The sequence below is a fragment of the Pimephales promelas genome, chromosome 24 (assembly GCF_988280905.1).
Source record: "Pimephales promelas chromosome 24, fPimPro1.hap1.1, whole genome shotgun sequence".
Classification (NCBI taxonomy): domain Eukaryota; kingdom Metazoa; phylum Chordata; class Actinopteri; order Cypriniformes; family Leuciscidae; genus Pimephales; species Pimephales promelas.
In genome coordinates, this window is record NC_142792.1 from 925,161 (window position 1) to 940,483 (window position 15,323).

At 37.9% G+C, this 15,323-nt stretch overlaps 2 protein-coding genes across 3 annotated transcripts; one reads left to right on the forward strand and one right to left on the reverse strand.

Moving 5' to 3' along the window:
- Window positions 1–17: 17 nt before the first annotated feature.
- Window positions 18–6,205, reverse strand: fbxo7 (F-box protein 7). Of its 2 annotated transcripts, none has more exons than XM_089126793.1 (10): window positions 6,097–6,205; window positions 5,763–5,870; window positions 5,084–5,276; window positions 4,068–4,298; window positions 3,813–3,957; window positions 2,269–2,352; window positions 1,785–1,880; window positions 1,516–1,692; window positions 982–1,028; window positions 18–401 (listed from the first exon to the last, which is right to left on the reverse strand). In XM_089126793.1, the coding sequence occupies exons 1-10, from the start codon at window positions 6,171–6,173 to the stop codon at window positions 105–107; spliced, it is 1,455 nt and encodes a 484-aa protein (XP_088982919.1). In that variant the 5' UTR covers window positions 6,174–6,205; the 3' UTR covers window positions 18–104. The 2 variants fall into 2 exon arrangements, with proteins under 2 accessions (XP_088982919.1, XP_039516724.2); XM_039660790.2 differs by having other exon boundaries at window positions 5,999–6,138.
- Window positions 6,206–6,676: 471 nt separating this feature from the next.
- rtcb (RNA 2',3'-cyclic phosphate and 5'-OH ligase) lies at window positions 6,677–14,652 on the forward strand. The gene is made up of 12 exons (XM_039660610.2): window positions 6,677–6,860; window positions 7,028–7,106; window positions 7,483–7,550; window positions 7,915–8,014; window positions 8,490–8,646; window positions 8,995–9,151; window positions 9,761–9,920; window positions 10,748–10,923; window positions 12,177–12,365; window positions 12,621–12,731; window positions 13,030–13,149; window positions 14,229–14,652. Exons 1-12 carry the CDS (start codon window positions 6,768–6,770, stop codon window positions 14,334–14,336), a joined length of 1,518 nt encoding a protein of 505 aa, XP_039516544.1. The 5' UTR covers window positions 6,677–6,767; the 3' UTR covers window positions 14,337–14,652.
- The last annotated feature ends 671 nt before the right edge of the window (window positions 14,653–15,323 follow it).

Consider the following 15,323-nt stretch of genomic DNA (forward strand, 5'->3'; position numbering starts at 1 on the left):
ACACTGAATTGCTAGTCTGAACGTCCCAGGAATGCTTTAATTAATGAACACACAAAAAAAAAATCATCATCAAAATAATTTCATCGTCTACAGTCTTTAGGAGCTCAAATGAAACCTCTCCTGACGTCTGCTGGTCGATTCCCTCCCGGACGCAGATTACGTCGGCCAATGGGAACGCTCGTTCCGGGGAGGTGACCCGGGAGTGGACCAATGGGGTCGAAGCGTGGGCGGGGCAGGAGGACAGGTGATTGGTCGTAATCTCCTCCGATGATGCCGGGAGGGTAAAGCGGGAGTGGGAGCGGGGGGGACGGGAACGGGGAAAGAGGGAAAATCGGAGGAACGTGGTGTGGGTAGAAACGGCATCTGTGTACATTCTTCAGTTTATACTTCTTTTTGTAAAGCTGAGGGCAAAAAGAAAAGTCATGTCAGCTTTATACAATACAGACGGTTTCAAACTTTTTTGAGACAATGCTGTCATTATTCAGATCACTTATGTGAAGGCCATCAATTATAAAATGAGTTGAATTCAGCACTATCACACCAGTGTTAATAATCATCTCAAGTCAACTCAATATTGGACAGTTGAAAAGCAGAGCTTAGAGTTTAGAAGAGCATTTATAAAAGTAGTCAAATTAACTATTCAGTTTAGATTGTTTGGTGACTCGAGGGTCAGTGAGAAATTATTCTGTTCATAAATCCTTTTATTATCAGTTTCAATTTGGTTTTTATTTTGTGACATTATTACATCATAACATTTAATTTATACATTTAAATAATACAAAAATAATCAACATTTAGATTGTGTGATAGATATTAAAAATGAATAAATTGCTAAATTGAATATTACATTGCCATTAATGTTTTGTTTATAATTTTGCAGAACATGATCATAAGTAATTTCGTTTTTTTTTTTATTATTATTATTGAGTGCCAATGCTATAAGAGATGTTTATAAATGTGATTGACAGATGTTTTGCTCACCTCTCTCCAGTCTGTGTCTCTGTGTTGATTTCCTGCAGAAAAACGCACTGCAAAACCACACAACACTTACAGTTACACTTCATCTGTCTGATAGATAGATAGATAGATAGATAGATAGATAGATAGATAGACATTTATAGATAGATACATGGATGGATGGAAAGATGGATGGATGGATAGATAGATGGATAGACATTTATAGATAGATTGATGGATAGATAGATAGATAGATAGATAGATAGATAGATAGATAGATAGATAGATAGACATTTATAGATAGATACTTGGATGGATGGAAAGATGGATGGATGGATGGATAGATAGATAGACATTTATAGCTAGATAGATAGATAGATAGATGGATGGATGGATGGATAGATAGATAGATAGACATTTATAGATAGATACATGGATGGATGGAAAGATGGATGGATGGATAGATAGATGGATAGACATTTATAGGTAGATTGATGGATAGATAGATAGATAGGTAGATTGATGGATAGATAGATAGATAGATAGATAGATAGATACCCCTAAAGTCTCTGTGCAGCAGGTGTCTCCAGAGTGAAGGATCTTGGGTAGCGACGTTCAGGTCTCGGCACACAGTCGACAGCGAGACGAGAGAGACGACGTCCAGGAGCCGTAACACACGCAACAGAAGCTCAGGAGGAAGAACAGCCAGACCGAACAGAGCCGGCAGACCCAGCGCTGCAACACACACACACACACACACACAGCCATAAAACACTCTGAACGGACTCACGTTACCAGTCTGAACGCATCGCGAGAGGAATCATCACCCTGTCTGGCGGCGGCCATGAGCGGATACACCAGCTGATCTTTAAAGAGACAAGACAGTTTTCTTAAGTCTCTGTAGACGACGACTGCGCTGCCGCCTGCGGAAAGAGACGACTTCATCTGTGAGCATCAAGTCAACTACAACAGAAAATCACACTGTGGTACAAACATTTTTGATTTATATGTCTGTGGTGTTTTTAAAATTTTCTCCTTAAAACATTTTTGACCTTGTACTGTGTCATCAAAATATCTTTGTCCAATGTTGACAAAATATTAGGGATCCATTATAAAAGCTGATAAATAATGTATAATTTCCTTCAGATGCTCAACATGATGGGCTTGAAATAGGATTGGAATAAAAAAGGAAAACACAGTGCCAGTCATATAGGCTACACACAGTTATGATGAGAACATGAAAACACAATGTTTTCAGTTGTGTGCTCGGAAATAATACACATAATACAGAAGATTCATCATAAAACGTACCTGCCCAATCAGCTGTCACATAAGCATCTGGTTTCAGCGCCAGCTTGCGAGAATTCTCCATAGTCTTGTCCATCTTAAGAACAGCTGTTTCACAACAGAGAGAATAAACACTTCAGAAATACCATACATCAGCATAAATATAACCTACCATTTACAGTATTAAAAAAATAAGTTATTCTCAAGATCATGTAATCGAAAAACTGAAAGAATGAGGCAGCTTGATCTTAGGAATAGACACATTACTGCGACACTGACAATCATAAATCTGTGAGATTCTGATACAGCGGACGGGGAGATGTTGTTCGTTTCAACGGCCTTTTCATTTATTTGTAAAAAAGTTTACTAGCTGAGAACAAAAACACTTATTGTCAAAACTTAACTGTCACCGTCCCACAGGTGGGACCTTTGCCACTATATTTTTAAAACAATAATATCTTAGTAAATACCTTTAGTAATATTGACAAACTATATACGTATCATTTGAAAGATTACAATCTCTAGTTTCCATATTTGGTGACTGATTTTCAAAATATATTACAGAGGAACCATAATTTATCAATATGCAACAAGAATATTTTCATACTCATAAAGCGAGTTCAGACCTTTATTTTAAAACAGCAGTGAACATGAAAAATCATGAAAAAATGGTAGATACCTCAGTTTGTTTTCTTGCCAAAAGTTCAAAAGATAACATCCATTTAATTATTTTGGAAAAAAAGGTTTGAAATATGAAGAAAAAAAAATAATAAATTCACCATTTGTGACGTGGCAGCGAGCTATGACTTTGGTTCGCTGTAGGATTTGTGTTTCTTAGAGGTTGAATTCATTTCAGAATCTGCCAAACTTCCCATATTACTTCTGAATAGGATCTCTACTTCATAAATTGTATGAAAATTGTGGAAATAATGGTTCATATCACTCAAAACACGAATGGAAATGCAGACGCCCTTATATGGGCAGTAATGGAGTCTGGTTGTGCCCTAGTGGAAAAGTTTGGTACTGCGCTCAAACAAAATCTTACTGAAAGCTCATTTTTTAAGATATCAACCTAAGATTTGAAACACAGCTTGTTCAGATTTTTGGCTTTGATTTTTCTGCAGTTTTAGAGTAGCCCAGGTTTTGAAAATATATATTTTATGTAAAATATAAATAATTCATATTTTTACAGCATACATTTCCATAAACTCAAACTTCTATAACTTTTTGTCTGTTTCACTTTCTTAATTTATTTCACTTCGACAAATATCTGCCAAATGTCTTCTTTAAAACAAGACCAATCATATGTCTATATTCCAAAGCATTCTTGAATTACAACCATTTAAGTTCGAAATGTGCATTTCCATGTCTATTCAAAAAAGGGGGGTTACAGAATAGGTTTTCTTGTCACTGTCCCATCGTGTCCTAACCAGACGCGATGCGACCCACGGTGATCCTATTTTAGAAACACACCGGACCCGAACAATACACATGTGACTTGATCCGTGACAAGTGAAACGAACGATTATTTTCATGAACCGTTCCGCCCCTAATGCAGATTAACACACCATTAATGACGAGCGTTTGGCCCATTGGCACAGAAACCACTGACACCAGGCTGTTCTCCAGGAGTGGGTGGGCGTATTGAAGCCTGTACACGCCCCCTGCCGCCCGCCAGCCAATCGGCATCTCGCCTGAGTTCACATTAGAACCCTGAAAGGGAGAATAACCAATGTGAGACTTGTGTGAATGTGCCATATTACCGGCACAACTCATATAAACGTGAATCGAATTGAACTATATTGAATCAGGTGAACTCTGACCTGTGGAAGGAAGCCGGTCTCCAGAAGCAGTAAATGTGCCGCCAGTATCAGACAGTCTGATGTGTTTCTACATGTCGCTGAGTCCAGGAGCCTCTCGAGCGCGTGAGGAATCACTCCCTCCTCCTCCGTCTCACAGCACAGGAGCGGCGGAGGAGCGAACACACACTCCTCGTCCTCCAACCACTCCTCCATCACAGCATCCCTCGCACTGCTGCTGTCTGCGCCACCGGCCTGAGTCAGGACACACACACACACACACACACACACACACCATCAGGGTGTTTGTCATTTCAGTTTCTTTTCTTTGGTTGTTGATGCTTATTAAATAATGCCAGCAATGCACTTTTAGGGACCTATGAAATCGCTTTTTACATTATGTTTACATTTTTAAAATAAAAGTTCACAAATCAAAAAGGATGTCTAATACAATCGAATGCATAATACTTTAACGATTTAAATTGAACCATAATAGAGAAATTCTAGAAATTCTATGTTGACTGTTTTCATTTATCTGGATTCTTTTTTAATGGTTTAATTCATTTTTAATCATTATAATATTAGGTCTAATTCATAAAACTTTAACAATTTAATAATTCACAAAAAAGTTAACAAATAATAGTTCCCTATGAAAGGTTTCATTTTTCAGAAATTCTGATGTCTGTTTTTTTTTTTGTTCTATGATTTAATGCAACTTTTATAATAATAAAAACTGGTGACGAAATGAATGCAAACATTTTGTGTATATTATAGTTTGTTTAATGCACTAAATTCAAAACCTCATATTAACAAATGTCAAAATTCAAAATCTCATATTAACAAATGTCAATATATATATATATATATATATATATATATATATATATATATATATATAAATAGAGAGAGAGAGATATTAGATATTGAAATTTGTTAATAAACACACTCACATGTGTGTGTGTGTTTATGTTTGGATGGTCTTGACTGTATTATTTTAATCCTACTGTCCAACAGTGATATATATGAGGGTGGGATCTGACCTCCTCGCTGGAGCCGGGTGTGTTTTCTGCTCTACTCTTGGTTTCTGGGGCAGTTTGTGTTTGCTGAGAGCTGCTCTGGGGCAAAATCACACTGATCATATCTCCAGAAACAACCCCAGAGGAGGCCAGCGTCTGTCCCGTGTCCAAAAGCTCCTCTGTCCCGTTCAGAGACAGCTTGAACTGCACATCAGATCTACACAGAAAGAGAAAGAGATGACACATGCCTCTCCGGCAAGCCTACTTTTATTCATTTCCAGATGTAATTCCCGATATCAAAAATTGCAATTGTTACTAGTAGAAATCTAATTCCTGATATGAAGAATGATCATTTTAACTAGTGAAAATTGAATGGTTGATATCAGCAATCCATATCGTGGAAAGGAATAAAAGTCAAAACGGCTTGCCAGTGCTTTAGATGGGCAGAAATGAAAGTGTGAACATTATATCTGTGCAAAACTATCAAACCAAACTCATGTGGAAAAGCCAACTAATAATAATAATCATCATCAAAAAACAAAAACAAACCAAAAAAAATATGTATAGACAAGTTTAAGTAAATGTAAACAACAGTGAAAGATGAAAAACTTGCAGAAATGTAAGCTTGGCAACTAACTGACGCACTACAATTACTCACTGGAAATAAACAAAGACTTGACTATGAAACCTAATGAAAGCTCACCCCAGCAGGGTGTCTCTGATCCGGACTCTGAGCTCGGAGAGAGTCGGTTCTGGTCCGTCCAGTTCCAGTCGCCTGGTCTGTCTGTTGATTCGGACCCGGAGCTTCATTCTAGACAGAATACAGTAACATGAAACATGAAAACAGATCCGTGCTCCTCAGATTCGCTTTCACTTCAGAGAAACTCTCCAGAACCGCTTTTACTTTCACTAAACTACACAGCGATATTTCACCGTTACCTGCTGAATTTAGCCCAGTGTTCGGTGCCACTGCTTATTCAAAGAGAATAACCTCGAATTATTGTGTTAATATTACATATTAATGAACAAATGTAAACATGTCAAAGTAGCGCAGAAACTGCAGCCGAGCAAAACAGCTGAGCGAGAGACAGTCAAAATAAAAGTCCCATGACATTAGCCATTTGCTGTAAATAAATCTGCCAACTCATTGTCAAGTTTCATAACATTATTTGTCAATATGTATTTAGATGTATAAATTAAAGTTTATAAATATTTATTTATAAATAGCTAATATGTACAGCAAGAAGAAGGCAAGGTCGTCTTTTTTGTAATTTGATGCAAAGGTAATATAACACAAAATATTGTGTTATATATGTAAATACATCTAAAAAAATTAAATATAAAAAACTTAAGATGTAAAACGCAGGATTTACGATAAAGATGACGTTCAAACGCGTCATCATCACTGTCAGTGAAAAGGGTCCGTTGAAAGTGCACATTTTCGGTGCTTTTCCCTGTCGTTTTTATTTACAAATATATAATTATTAATTTATTACTACATTGTATTTATCCCATGTTTACTGCCCAGTAAGTTTATATATAATTCTCCATTTACTACATTAATTGCAATAACCTCGTGGAGCGGTAGGCGGCGCTGAACATAATGAACAAACTCGCGACAATCGTATAAAACCCACGTGAAGAAGAAGGAAGTACCGGAGAAGCGTGTGAAGAGTGTCAAAAGTGCGTTCATTAATTTGATTTTAAAATGAGTCGCACCTATAACGATGAGCTTCAGTATCTGGATAAAGTCCACAAAAACTGCTGGCGGATCAAGAAGGGTTTCGTGCCTAATATGCAGGTAAATCACGTGAAACGCAAACGTATCAGGTTCTGATTCAGTGACGCATATAGAGAATCCAATCATTACATCAATAACACAATTTGTAATACTCAGTAAATTAGTATTTAACAGTACTGCACTTTGTGTCGGATTGATTTAGATGTTGAATAATGCTTTATCCTCAGGTGGAGGGTATTTTCTATGTCAATGATCCACTGGAGAAACTGATGTTTGAGGAGCTGAGAAACGCCTGTCGCGGTGGAGGTGACGTCACCACGTTTTATTGAGTCATTCGTACAAACACCCTGGAAATAACAATATGCGTTTGCATAGAGTAATTTACATAGTCATTTTGCCCTAAATCAAAGTTTGTAACATGGTGATTAATCTCAAAGCTGATTGGCTAATAAAATACTCCACGAACTCAAACACACCTGTCAATCATAGTCATAAAACACACCTTATGCACAGACCCAAGGTTCATTGATATTATGTGGGGTAAATTCTTCCAGAAAAATTCATGATAATATGACAAAACATTAAAGCATTGTTTTAGCCAACAGAAATTGTAATTGCTCATTTGAATAGAACATAAAATGTGAGTCAATGTTAATGAGATGCTCTTGACCTGTTTTCACAGGGATTGGTGGTTTCTTACCTGCCATGAAGCAAATCGGAAACGTTGCCGCCCTGCCGGGAATCGTACATGTGAGTAAAATTAGTGGGATTTATCATCACATGAACCAGCTTTCAGCAAAAGTATAAATATCTATCATACCTTTCAGATACAAAGTAGCGCAGAAACTCGAGATTGTCAATTAAAGTCCCTAGAATTACAGTTGCAACATCTCAAAGTCCCTCAAACTGCGTTTGAGTTTAATGAATAGTGATGTATATTATGAGAAAATGAAAGTTTATGTGACGTTTGATGCATAGAGACTCCAAAACAATATTAGAAAACTTTAAAATAGAGGCACTTTAAATAATATTATTTTGCTTTGTCTGCTCTCGCTCATGCTCACTGCTGTATTTGTTGCTGCCTGTGGTTTCCTCATTCACATCTGTTCTTCAGCGGTCTATCGGCTTACCCGACGTCCACTCCGGATACGGGTTTGCCATCGGGAACATGGCTGCGTTTGACATGTCGAACCCGGATGCTGTGGTCTCTCCCGGTACGTAATGATCCGTGTCGTCTCATTCCAGTTCAATTTTATACACGCAAATCTAAATATCTGAACGTGAAACCGAAGTTCTGTCTATTTCACAATGAGTTTCTTTATAAAAATGCCCTTAAAATGATGAAAAGTAAACTTTTTTTTGCTACAATAGAAGAATATGACTTGAAAAGTAATCTCATCTTACTTTTTTTCTTTTCTGTTATGCACTTTTGCACCTGATCCTATTGTCATAGTGTAGTTATATTATATTGTTTGTACATGACAAATTGTTCAATAGGGAAAAAAAACGTAATGGATCCCTGTTCAGATTCACGATCGATCACTTTACACTTTATTTTTTACTTAACATCAGGATTTTAGATAAATTTAGTTCATTATTGAAAGTATACATTTTTATTTACTTCTCGAAATTGAACGATTTTTGTTTACTACCCTAACCCATGTAAATATCACTGACGACTGTGTGCAGGGGGAGTGGGGTTTGACATAAACTGTGGCGTGCGACTCCTGCGGACGAACCTGGATGAGTGTGACGTGCAGCCGGTGAAGGAGCAGCTGGCCCAGTCCATGTTTGACCACATCCCCGTCGGAGTCGGGTCCAAGGGCGTCATCCCAATGGGTGCAAAGTAAACACCGTTAAACACTAGCTCAAGAAAGCTTTCGTCTTCATCTCGTCTATTTGTTCTCAACCTGCTTGACTAGAGAAATCAGAAAAAGAGATTATTCTAGGGGAAAAGGGAAACACACAAAATGCAGAAGTTTAATGTGTAGTTTTAACAAAAGCCCCGGAGATGTTGGAAAGACTGTCAGATGATTCAAAAAGATGCGGTTCGATTGAAAAAAAAAATGGATTAGAAATTCCAATTCAAATAGTATATAAATAATACTAAAATAACAGTGTTTCACACTCAGGACATGTAAAACTAGCTCTACTGGCACAGGCTTTAGTAAGCGGTGTGTGTGTGTGTGTGTAGAGATCTGGAGGAGGCTCTAGAGATGGGTGTGGACTGGTCTCTGAGGGAGGGATACGCCTGGGCCGAGGATAAGGAACATTGTGAGGAATACGGCCGAATGCTGCAGGCCGATCCCAACAAAGTCTCGTCCAAAGCTAAGAAGAGAGGACTGCCACAGGTACACACACACACACAAAAACTGCTGCAAAACATTCATATCAGACTGTTTTACAGTTGTATAAAGTAGTGATGCACTGAAATTGACAAAGGAAAATATTCGGCCAAAAAATAAAAAGACCATGAAACTGTTTTGGAGGGCCGAAATCTATACCAGAAACATCATGACCGATCGATCGATCAGGTTTCAGCTGCGGAGAGACAGCTTGTTAACTTTACTTATTACTGTTACTTATTATGTTTGTTTACTCGGTTTGCTGGGAAGTTCGTATAAGACACATCTGTGCAGATCTAGCACAAACACTTATGAGTTATAATATAATAACAGAATCTGCTCATATCTAATAACAACAAATAACAGCACGCTTGTTTATTTGCATTGAAGCAACAGCGAAGATTAAAAAATTTGCTGAACAGAAAATATTTCATTATATTTGTACTTAACCTGTTGTCCTCAATCTCATTAACCTTTTGTATGTTTGAATAAATCAAAAAGTTATTACAACTGAGTTGGAATAGAAACACCATTAAGAAGTTGACAAAGTATTATTTGATTCATTAATTGATTATTAAATTAAAACGAGTTTAAAGTCTTGGTTCTGTTGTGTAGCTGGGGACGTTGGGTGCAGGAAATCACTACGCCGAGATCCAGGTGGTGGATGAGATCTATAATGATTACGCCGCAAAGAAGATGGGCATCGACCACAAGGGGCAGGTGTGTGTGATGATCCACAGCGGCAGTCGAGGCCTCGGCCACCAGGTGGCGACAGGTGAGCATCAACTGATCTGTGACTGGATTATAATGCTTTTTTACACACTCTTGCTGTCGTTTCTCTACTAGAACAGGTTTTCCTGCTTGAATGTTGATTATTCTCCTCATATTCTCCATTGTTGCGGCTCCTCTCTTCCCAGTCTGTCAGTAACGCTCTGCTTACTTCCTGTCTCTATGATGCCCCTCCTCCTGAAAGCACACTGTGCTCTGATTGGTCAGCTGGATCAGTGTGTTGTGATTGGTCGAGTGTGTTCGGGAAATGTCCCGCCCCTTTCCATAACCGCCAGTTTAACACACTACTAACTCAACCAGGCCCCGCCCATTTATTTCCCACCCTTCTATTCATTTTGTTTGAGGCAGATAAAAAAGTGCACGGATAAATCTTTTAGAAAACTGCAATATTCTATTAAAAAAAAAAAATGAAGAATAGTCAATTTTGATTTCATGGCGACTTCAGAGCAAGCATCAATTTGTTCACATTTTAATTATTTAGCACACGCTTTTATCCAAAGCTACTTACAAATGAGAACAGTAGTGAAACTAACAATAGGACGGCAATATTATGAGCATTCTCGGTTTAGTCTAAAGGTCCTTGTACACTGAATTTTCACATGTAAAAAAATAAATATAACCTTGCTTTGTCAATCACGTTTAAATCGTACTGCCTCCGAAACTTCGTCCATCATAAAAATAATTTGGATCGAGTTCGATTTTCTGCGTTTTCCGCATATGTAGCAATCGTGACGATTCAGAACCAACTAATATGAACATTTCGGACCCTGTGTGCAATGACCTTAACGCAGTAATTATTTTTGTACCGTTTAGATGCTCTGGTTGCCATGGAGAAGGCGATGAAGCGAGACCAGATCACGGTGAACGACCGTCAGCTGGCCTGCGCTCGCATCTCGTCTCCCGAGGGTCAGGACTATCTGAAGGGCATGGCGGCCGCCGGGAACTACGCCTGGGTCAACCGATCCTCCATGACCTTCCTCACCCGACAGGTCAGCTCAAACACTGGTCAGAACAATGGTGGTGTGTAATCTTTAGTGGTGAGGTTACAAATTGCAACCGACAGGAAGTGATGTCGTCGTCTGAGACCACAGAGTAGCCAGTTATGCAATGATGTTCCTTTACAAAGATAAATTAAGAAATTGGGTTTACTTGATTATTCAGTAATTAATTATTCTTCACATGAAGAACAAGTGACGAAACACGTTTGTCCGTTCAGGGCCACCATAGAAACATGTCGATGTAAGGGGACCCGCGGTGTGTGTACGGAGAAATGCTCATATTAAAGGAGTAGTTCACTTTTGAAAAAACTTTTGCTGATAATTTACTCACCACCATGTCATCCAAGATGTCCATGTCTTTCTTTCTTCAGTCGAAAAGAAATTAAGGTTTTTGATGAAAATATTCCAGGATTTTCTCCATATAATGGACTTCAATGGGGACCAAACGGCTCGAGTTCCAAAAGACAGTTTCAGTGCAAACTGTTCAAAGGGCTTTAAACGACACCAGATGATGAATAAGGGTCTTATCATGCGAAACGGTCGGTTATTTCAAAACTTATTCCAGAAATGTAACTTTTCTAAGGACAAATGCTAGCCTTGCTCTATTCTGTGAGGCGCGTTTGTAACGTCACGTAATGCGTAATTACGTTCAAAAGGTCACGGGCGACGTAGCCGGAAGTACAGAATCAAAATCGTCCGACATTGTTGTTTTACGTTTTAATTCCTTTTTTTGTGAACGGCGTTTGAGTTAGTTTGCACGTTCAACCTATGCGTTCAACTTGTAAACTCTGACTCTGTACTTCAGGCTACGTCGCCCGTGACCTTTTGAACGTAATTACGTATTACGTGATGTTACAAACGCGCCTCACAGAATAGAGCAAGGCTAGCATTTGTCCTTAGAAAAGTTACATTTTTGGACTAAGTTTTGAAATAAACTTATTCATCAGAAAAATTCATCGTCTGGTGTCGTTTAAAGACATTTGAAGCTGCGTCTGAAACTGTTATTAACTGTCTTTTGGACCTTGAACCGTTTGGTCCCCATTGAAGTCCATTATATGGAGAAAAATCCTGGAATGTTTTCATCAAAAACCTTCATTTCTTTTCGACTGAGGAAAGAAAGACATGGACATCTTGGATGACATGGAGGTGAGTAAATTATCAGCAAAAGTTTTCAAAAGTGAACTAATCCTTTAAGGTAAAAAAAAAACAAAAAAAAAACGTGTCCGTACTGACCTTCACTGCAGGCCTTCTCTAAAGTCTTCACCACGACACCAGACGACCTGGACATGCACGTCATCTACGACGTCTCGCACAACATCGCCAAGGTGGAGGAGCACATGGTGGACGGCAAACAGAAGACGCTGCTCGTGCACCGGAAGGGTTCGACACGGGCGTTTCCACCACACCATCCGCTCATACCCGTCGACTATCAGGTGTGAGCAAACCTTTCTCCAGACACCTTCAACATTTCGCACATTATCAGTTTATTCGCTAGAAAATTGTAATAAATTATTGTGTATATATAAATATATATATAAATTTTTTTTTTTAATTATTATGTTGAATATACATAATAATTGATGTATTATTAAAAATTATATCTGGTGTCTGAATCATTTTTGGTTTGACTGTGAACCAAATCAAACAAAACTGCTTCTTTATTCTCAACGTTTCTTCGTGTCCTTCAGCTGACGGGTCAGCCGGTTCTGATCGGGGGAACCATGGGCACCTGCAGTTATGTGCTGACGGGCACAGAGCAGGGCATGACCGAGACGTTCGGCACCACGTGTCACGGCGCGGTGAGCGACCTGAGGAAATGTTGCAGCGATTGTAACACTAGCTTACATGTCAAGTCACAATATAGATAGGTTGACATACACCTATTTATTGCTATATTTTCAAAATGTCATAATAAACAAGTATGGAAATTAAAGTAACAGATTTACAGCAGCTCTAGAATATAGCTATTGTCTAGATAAAGTTAGCTTGATTCACTTCCATTGCAAAGATCATTAGTTGTTAACTTAATGAGCACTAACACGACACCGCTTTAACATGCGCATTTGAATGTCTGATGTGTGTTTGTGAACGCTGTAGGGTCGAGCTCTATCCAGAGCCAAATCCAGACGCAACATAGACTTCCAGGATGTTCTGGATAAACTGGCAGACATGGGCATCGCCATTAGAGTCGCGTCACCAAAGCTGGTGATGGAGGAGGTGAGGACGTTACACTCACATCTCGTTGCACATTTAGTGTTTTTATTTTATTTTTATTTAAATTAAGGATCCAAAACCACAGGGAAAAAAAATATAATTTTAATAAAATATTTTATGTATTTATGCCATGTCAGCAGAAAATAGAATAAACTAAATTAATACAATTTAACAAACTATAGAAGACATTTCAGGTTATTACAAGATAGATATTCTAATACATTCAGGTGATGCTTTCTTTTAAAATACATCAGTTACACAAATTATATTTTATAAAAAATATTTGATTTAATTATACTACTAAAAGGTCACAAATTATTTCGTTTTGTTACTTTATTATTTCAGAAGAGCAGAAACTATGGTTTTATTTCTTTTTGTTGTATGATAGTTTTTCTTTTTTAAAAAAAAAAAACATTAAAATGCATTGAATATTTATATATTCAATTATATTTTAAGTTGCTTTAAGTAACTTTTAAGCTTGTAGAGTAGCGTTAAATCAGCAAACTACACAATTAAAATTTTCATTTGAATTTTTTCAATAATCATCCTAGAATAAAACTCATTGAATATATTCAACTTGTTTTGTGATCTAAATGGGAACAATTTAATTTCTTGTAATTCCAGTTTTATTGAACTATTAAGCTTAATCAGTCCTTCAATCACAGGTCTACTAATAAGAGTTAAGTAGAATAGCCATTAAATTGGAAGTTTCATCTGTTTGTATTTTTTTTAAAGGGGTCATGACATGAGAAATCAAATTTCCATTTATCCATGTACCATTAAAACATCCTCATATGTAATAAACATCATTATTTAATAATGCTTCATCTGTAAATTATGTTTTTTTATGGATAATGTTTCCTATGCAATGATAATCAATTGCTGTTGAAAAACAGTTGCTGTTTTCAGACAGAGGGTCAGAATGAAGACTGAAAATAATGTTTTCTGGTGCAAAAAATGTGTAACAGAAGTGAATTTCAAGGAACATTAAAATAAATAACGTCATGACCTCTTTAATCGGCCAATCCAAAAAAAGCTGAAAGAAATTTAGCCGTTTGAATTGTTGTTGTCTTGCACATCAGGCTCCTGAATCCTACAAGAACGTCACGGATGTGGTGAACACGTGCCATGACGCCGGCATCAGTAAAAAGGCCATCAAGCTCAGACCCATCGCTGTGATTAAAGGTTAAAACATCGTGACGAAGGCGGAGAAAGGCTCTAAATACTGAACGCAATGCGTTTCCTGTGGCGTTAAAGACTGAAGACTCGACTGCATCAAATATTTCTGCACTTATGAAGGTGGAATGGCTCAAGTCAGCGTTATTTTTGTTTCATTAAGGGTTAAAGGTAAAAAGTTTGAGCTGATAATTAATTTCAAATAATTTGTGTTAAATAAGCACGTTTTCTGTTGGTCTGAGTTTAGTAAATACTTTATTGGTCATGACAAAAGGGAGTGAGAGGGGCGTGTCCCAGCATATCAAAAATAAATCAAGTTTACACAGTCTACCTTTCATGTTTCTCTCCTCTTATTTGGCATAAACACAGTGGGCTTGACGAGCAGGACTGAGTGACAGGTGTGTGCTGGGTAAATCACAGCAAGTCTGAAGCAAAGACTCATGGATTATGAGAGACAGTCATTCTAATACATGTCAGTTAATGGCAAAGTGCTTCATCCATTAATATTGGGATACCTTTTCCCCTCATCGTGATTCTCAAGCCAGTGTGATCTAAGTTGAATCGGCCCCCGAGCTTTCCATGTGTGCTTTGATGGGTTTGTATCTGAAGTGGGATCCAGGGATGAAAGGGTTAATACATGTGCAGTGTCACAAAATCCAACACAGATTGTCAAAAATGTCATTCTAACAAAAGAGGCTGATGCAAATGCGCGTCAGATAGACTCAATGATGAGAGTTTAAATTAAATTTCCCAACAAAATGATTCCTAGCAGCGAAATATTCGCACTGCAGATCCAAGGATCAAACCACCTCGTCATATTTTCACAGTCAGTAACATTACACGTATTGCATATTTCAAATGGGCTTTGAACGACAGCGAATCGCAAGACTGTGACGCAGCGGATAAACAGGTAGTGTTCAGTTTGTTCTGAAATGATATGCAGTTACAGTACAGCTTTTGTGAAATGCCGTAGTTCACGTTATTTATGGGGAAACTGGGGG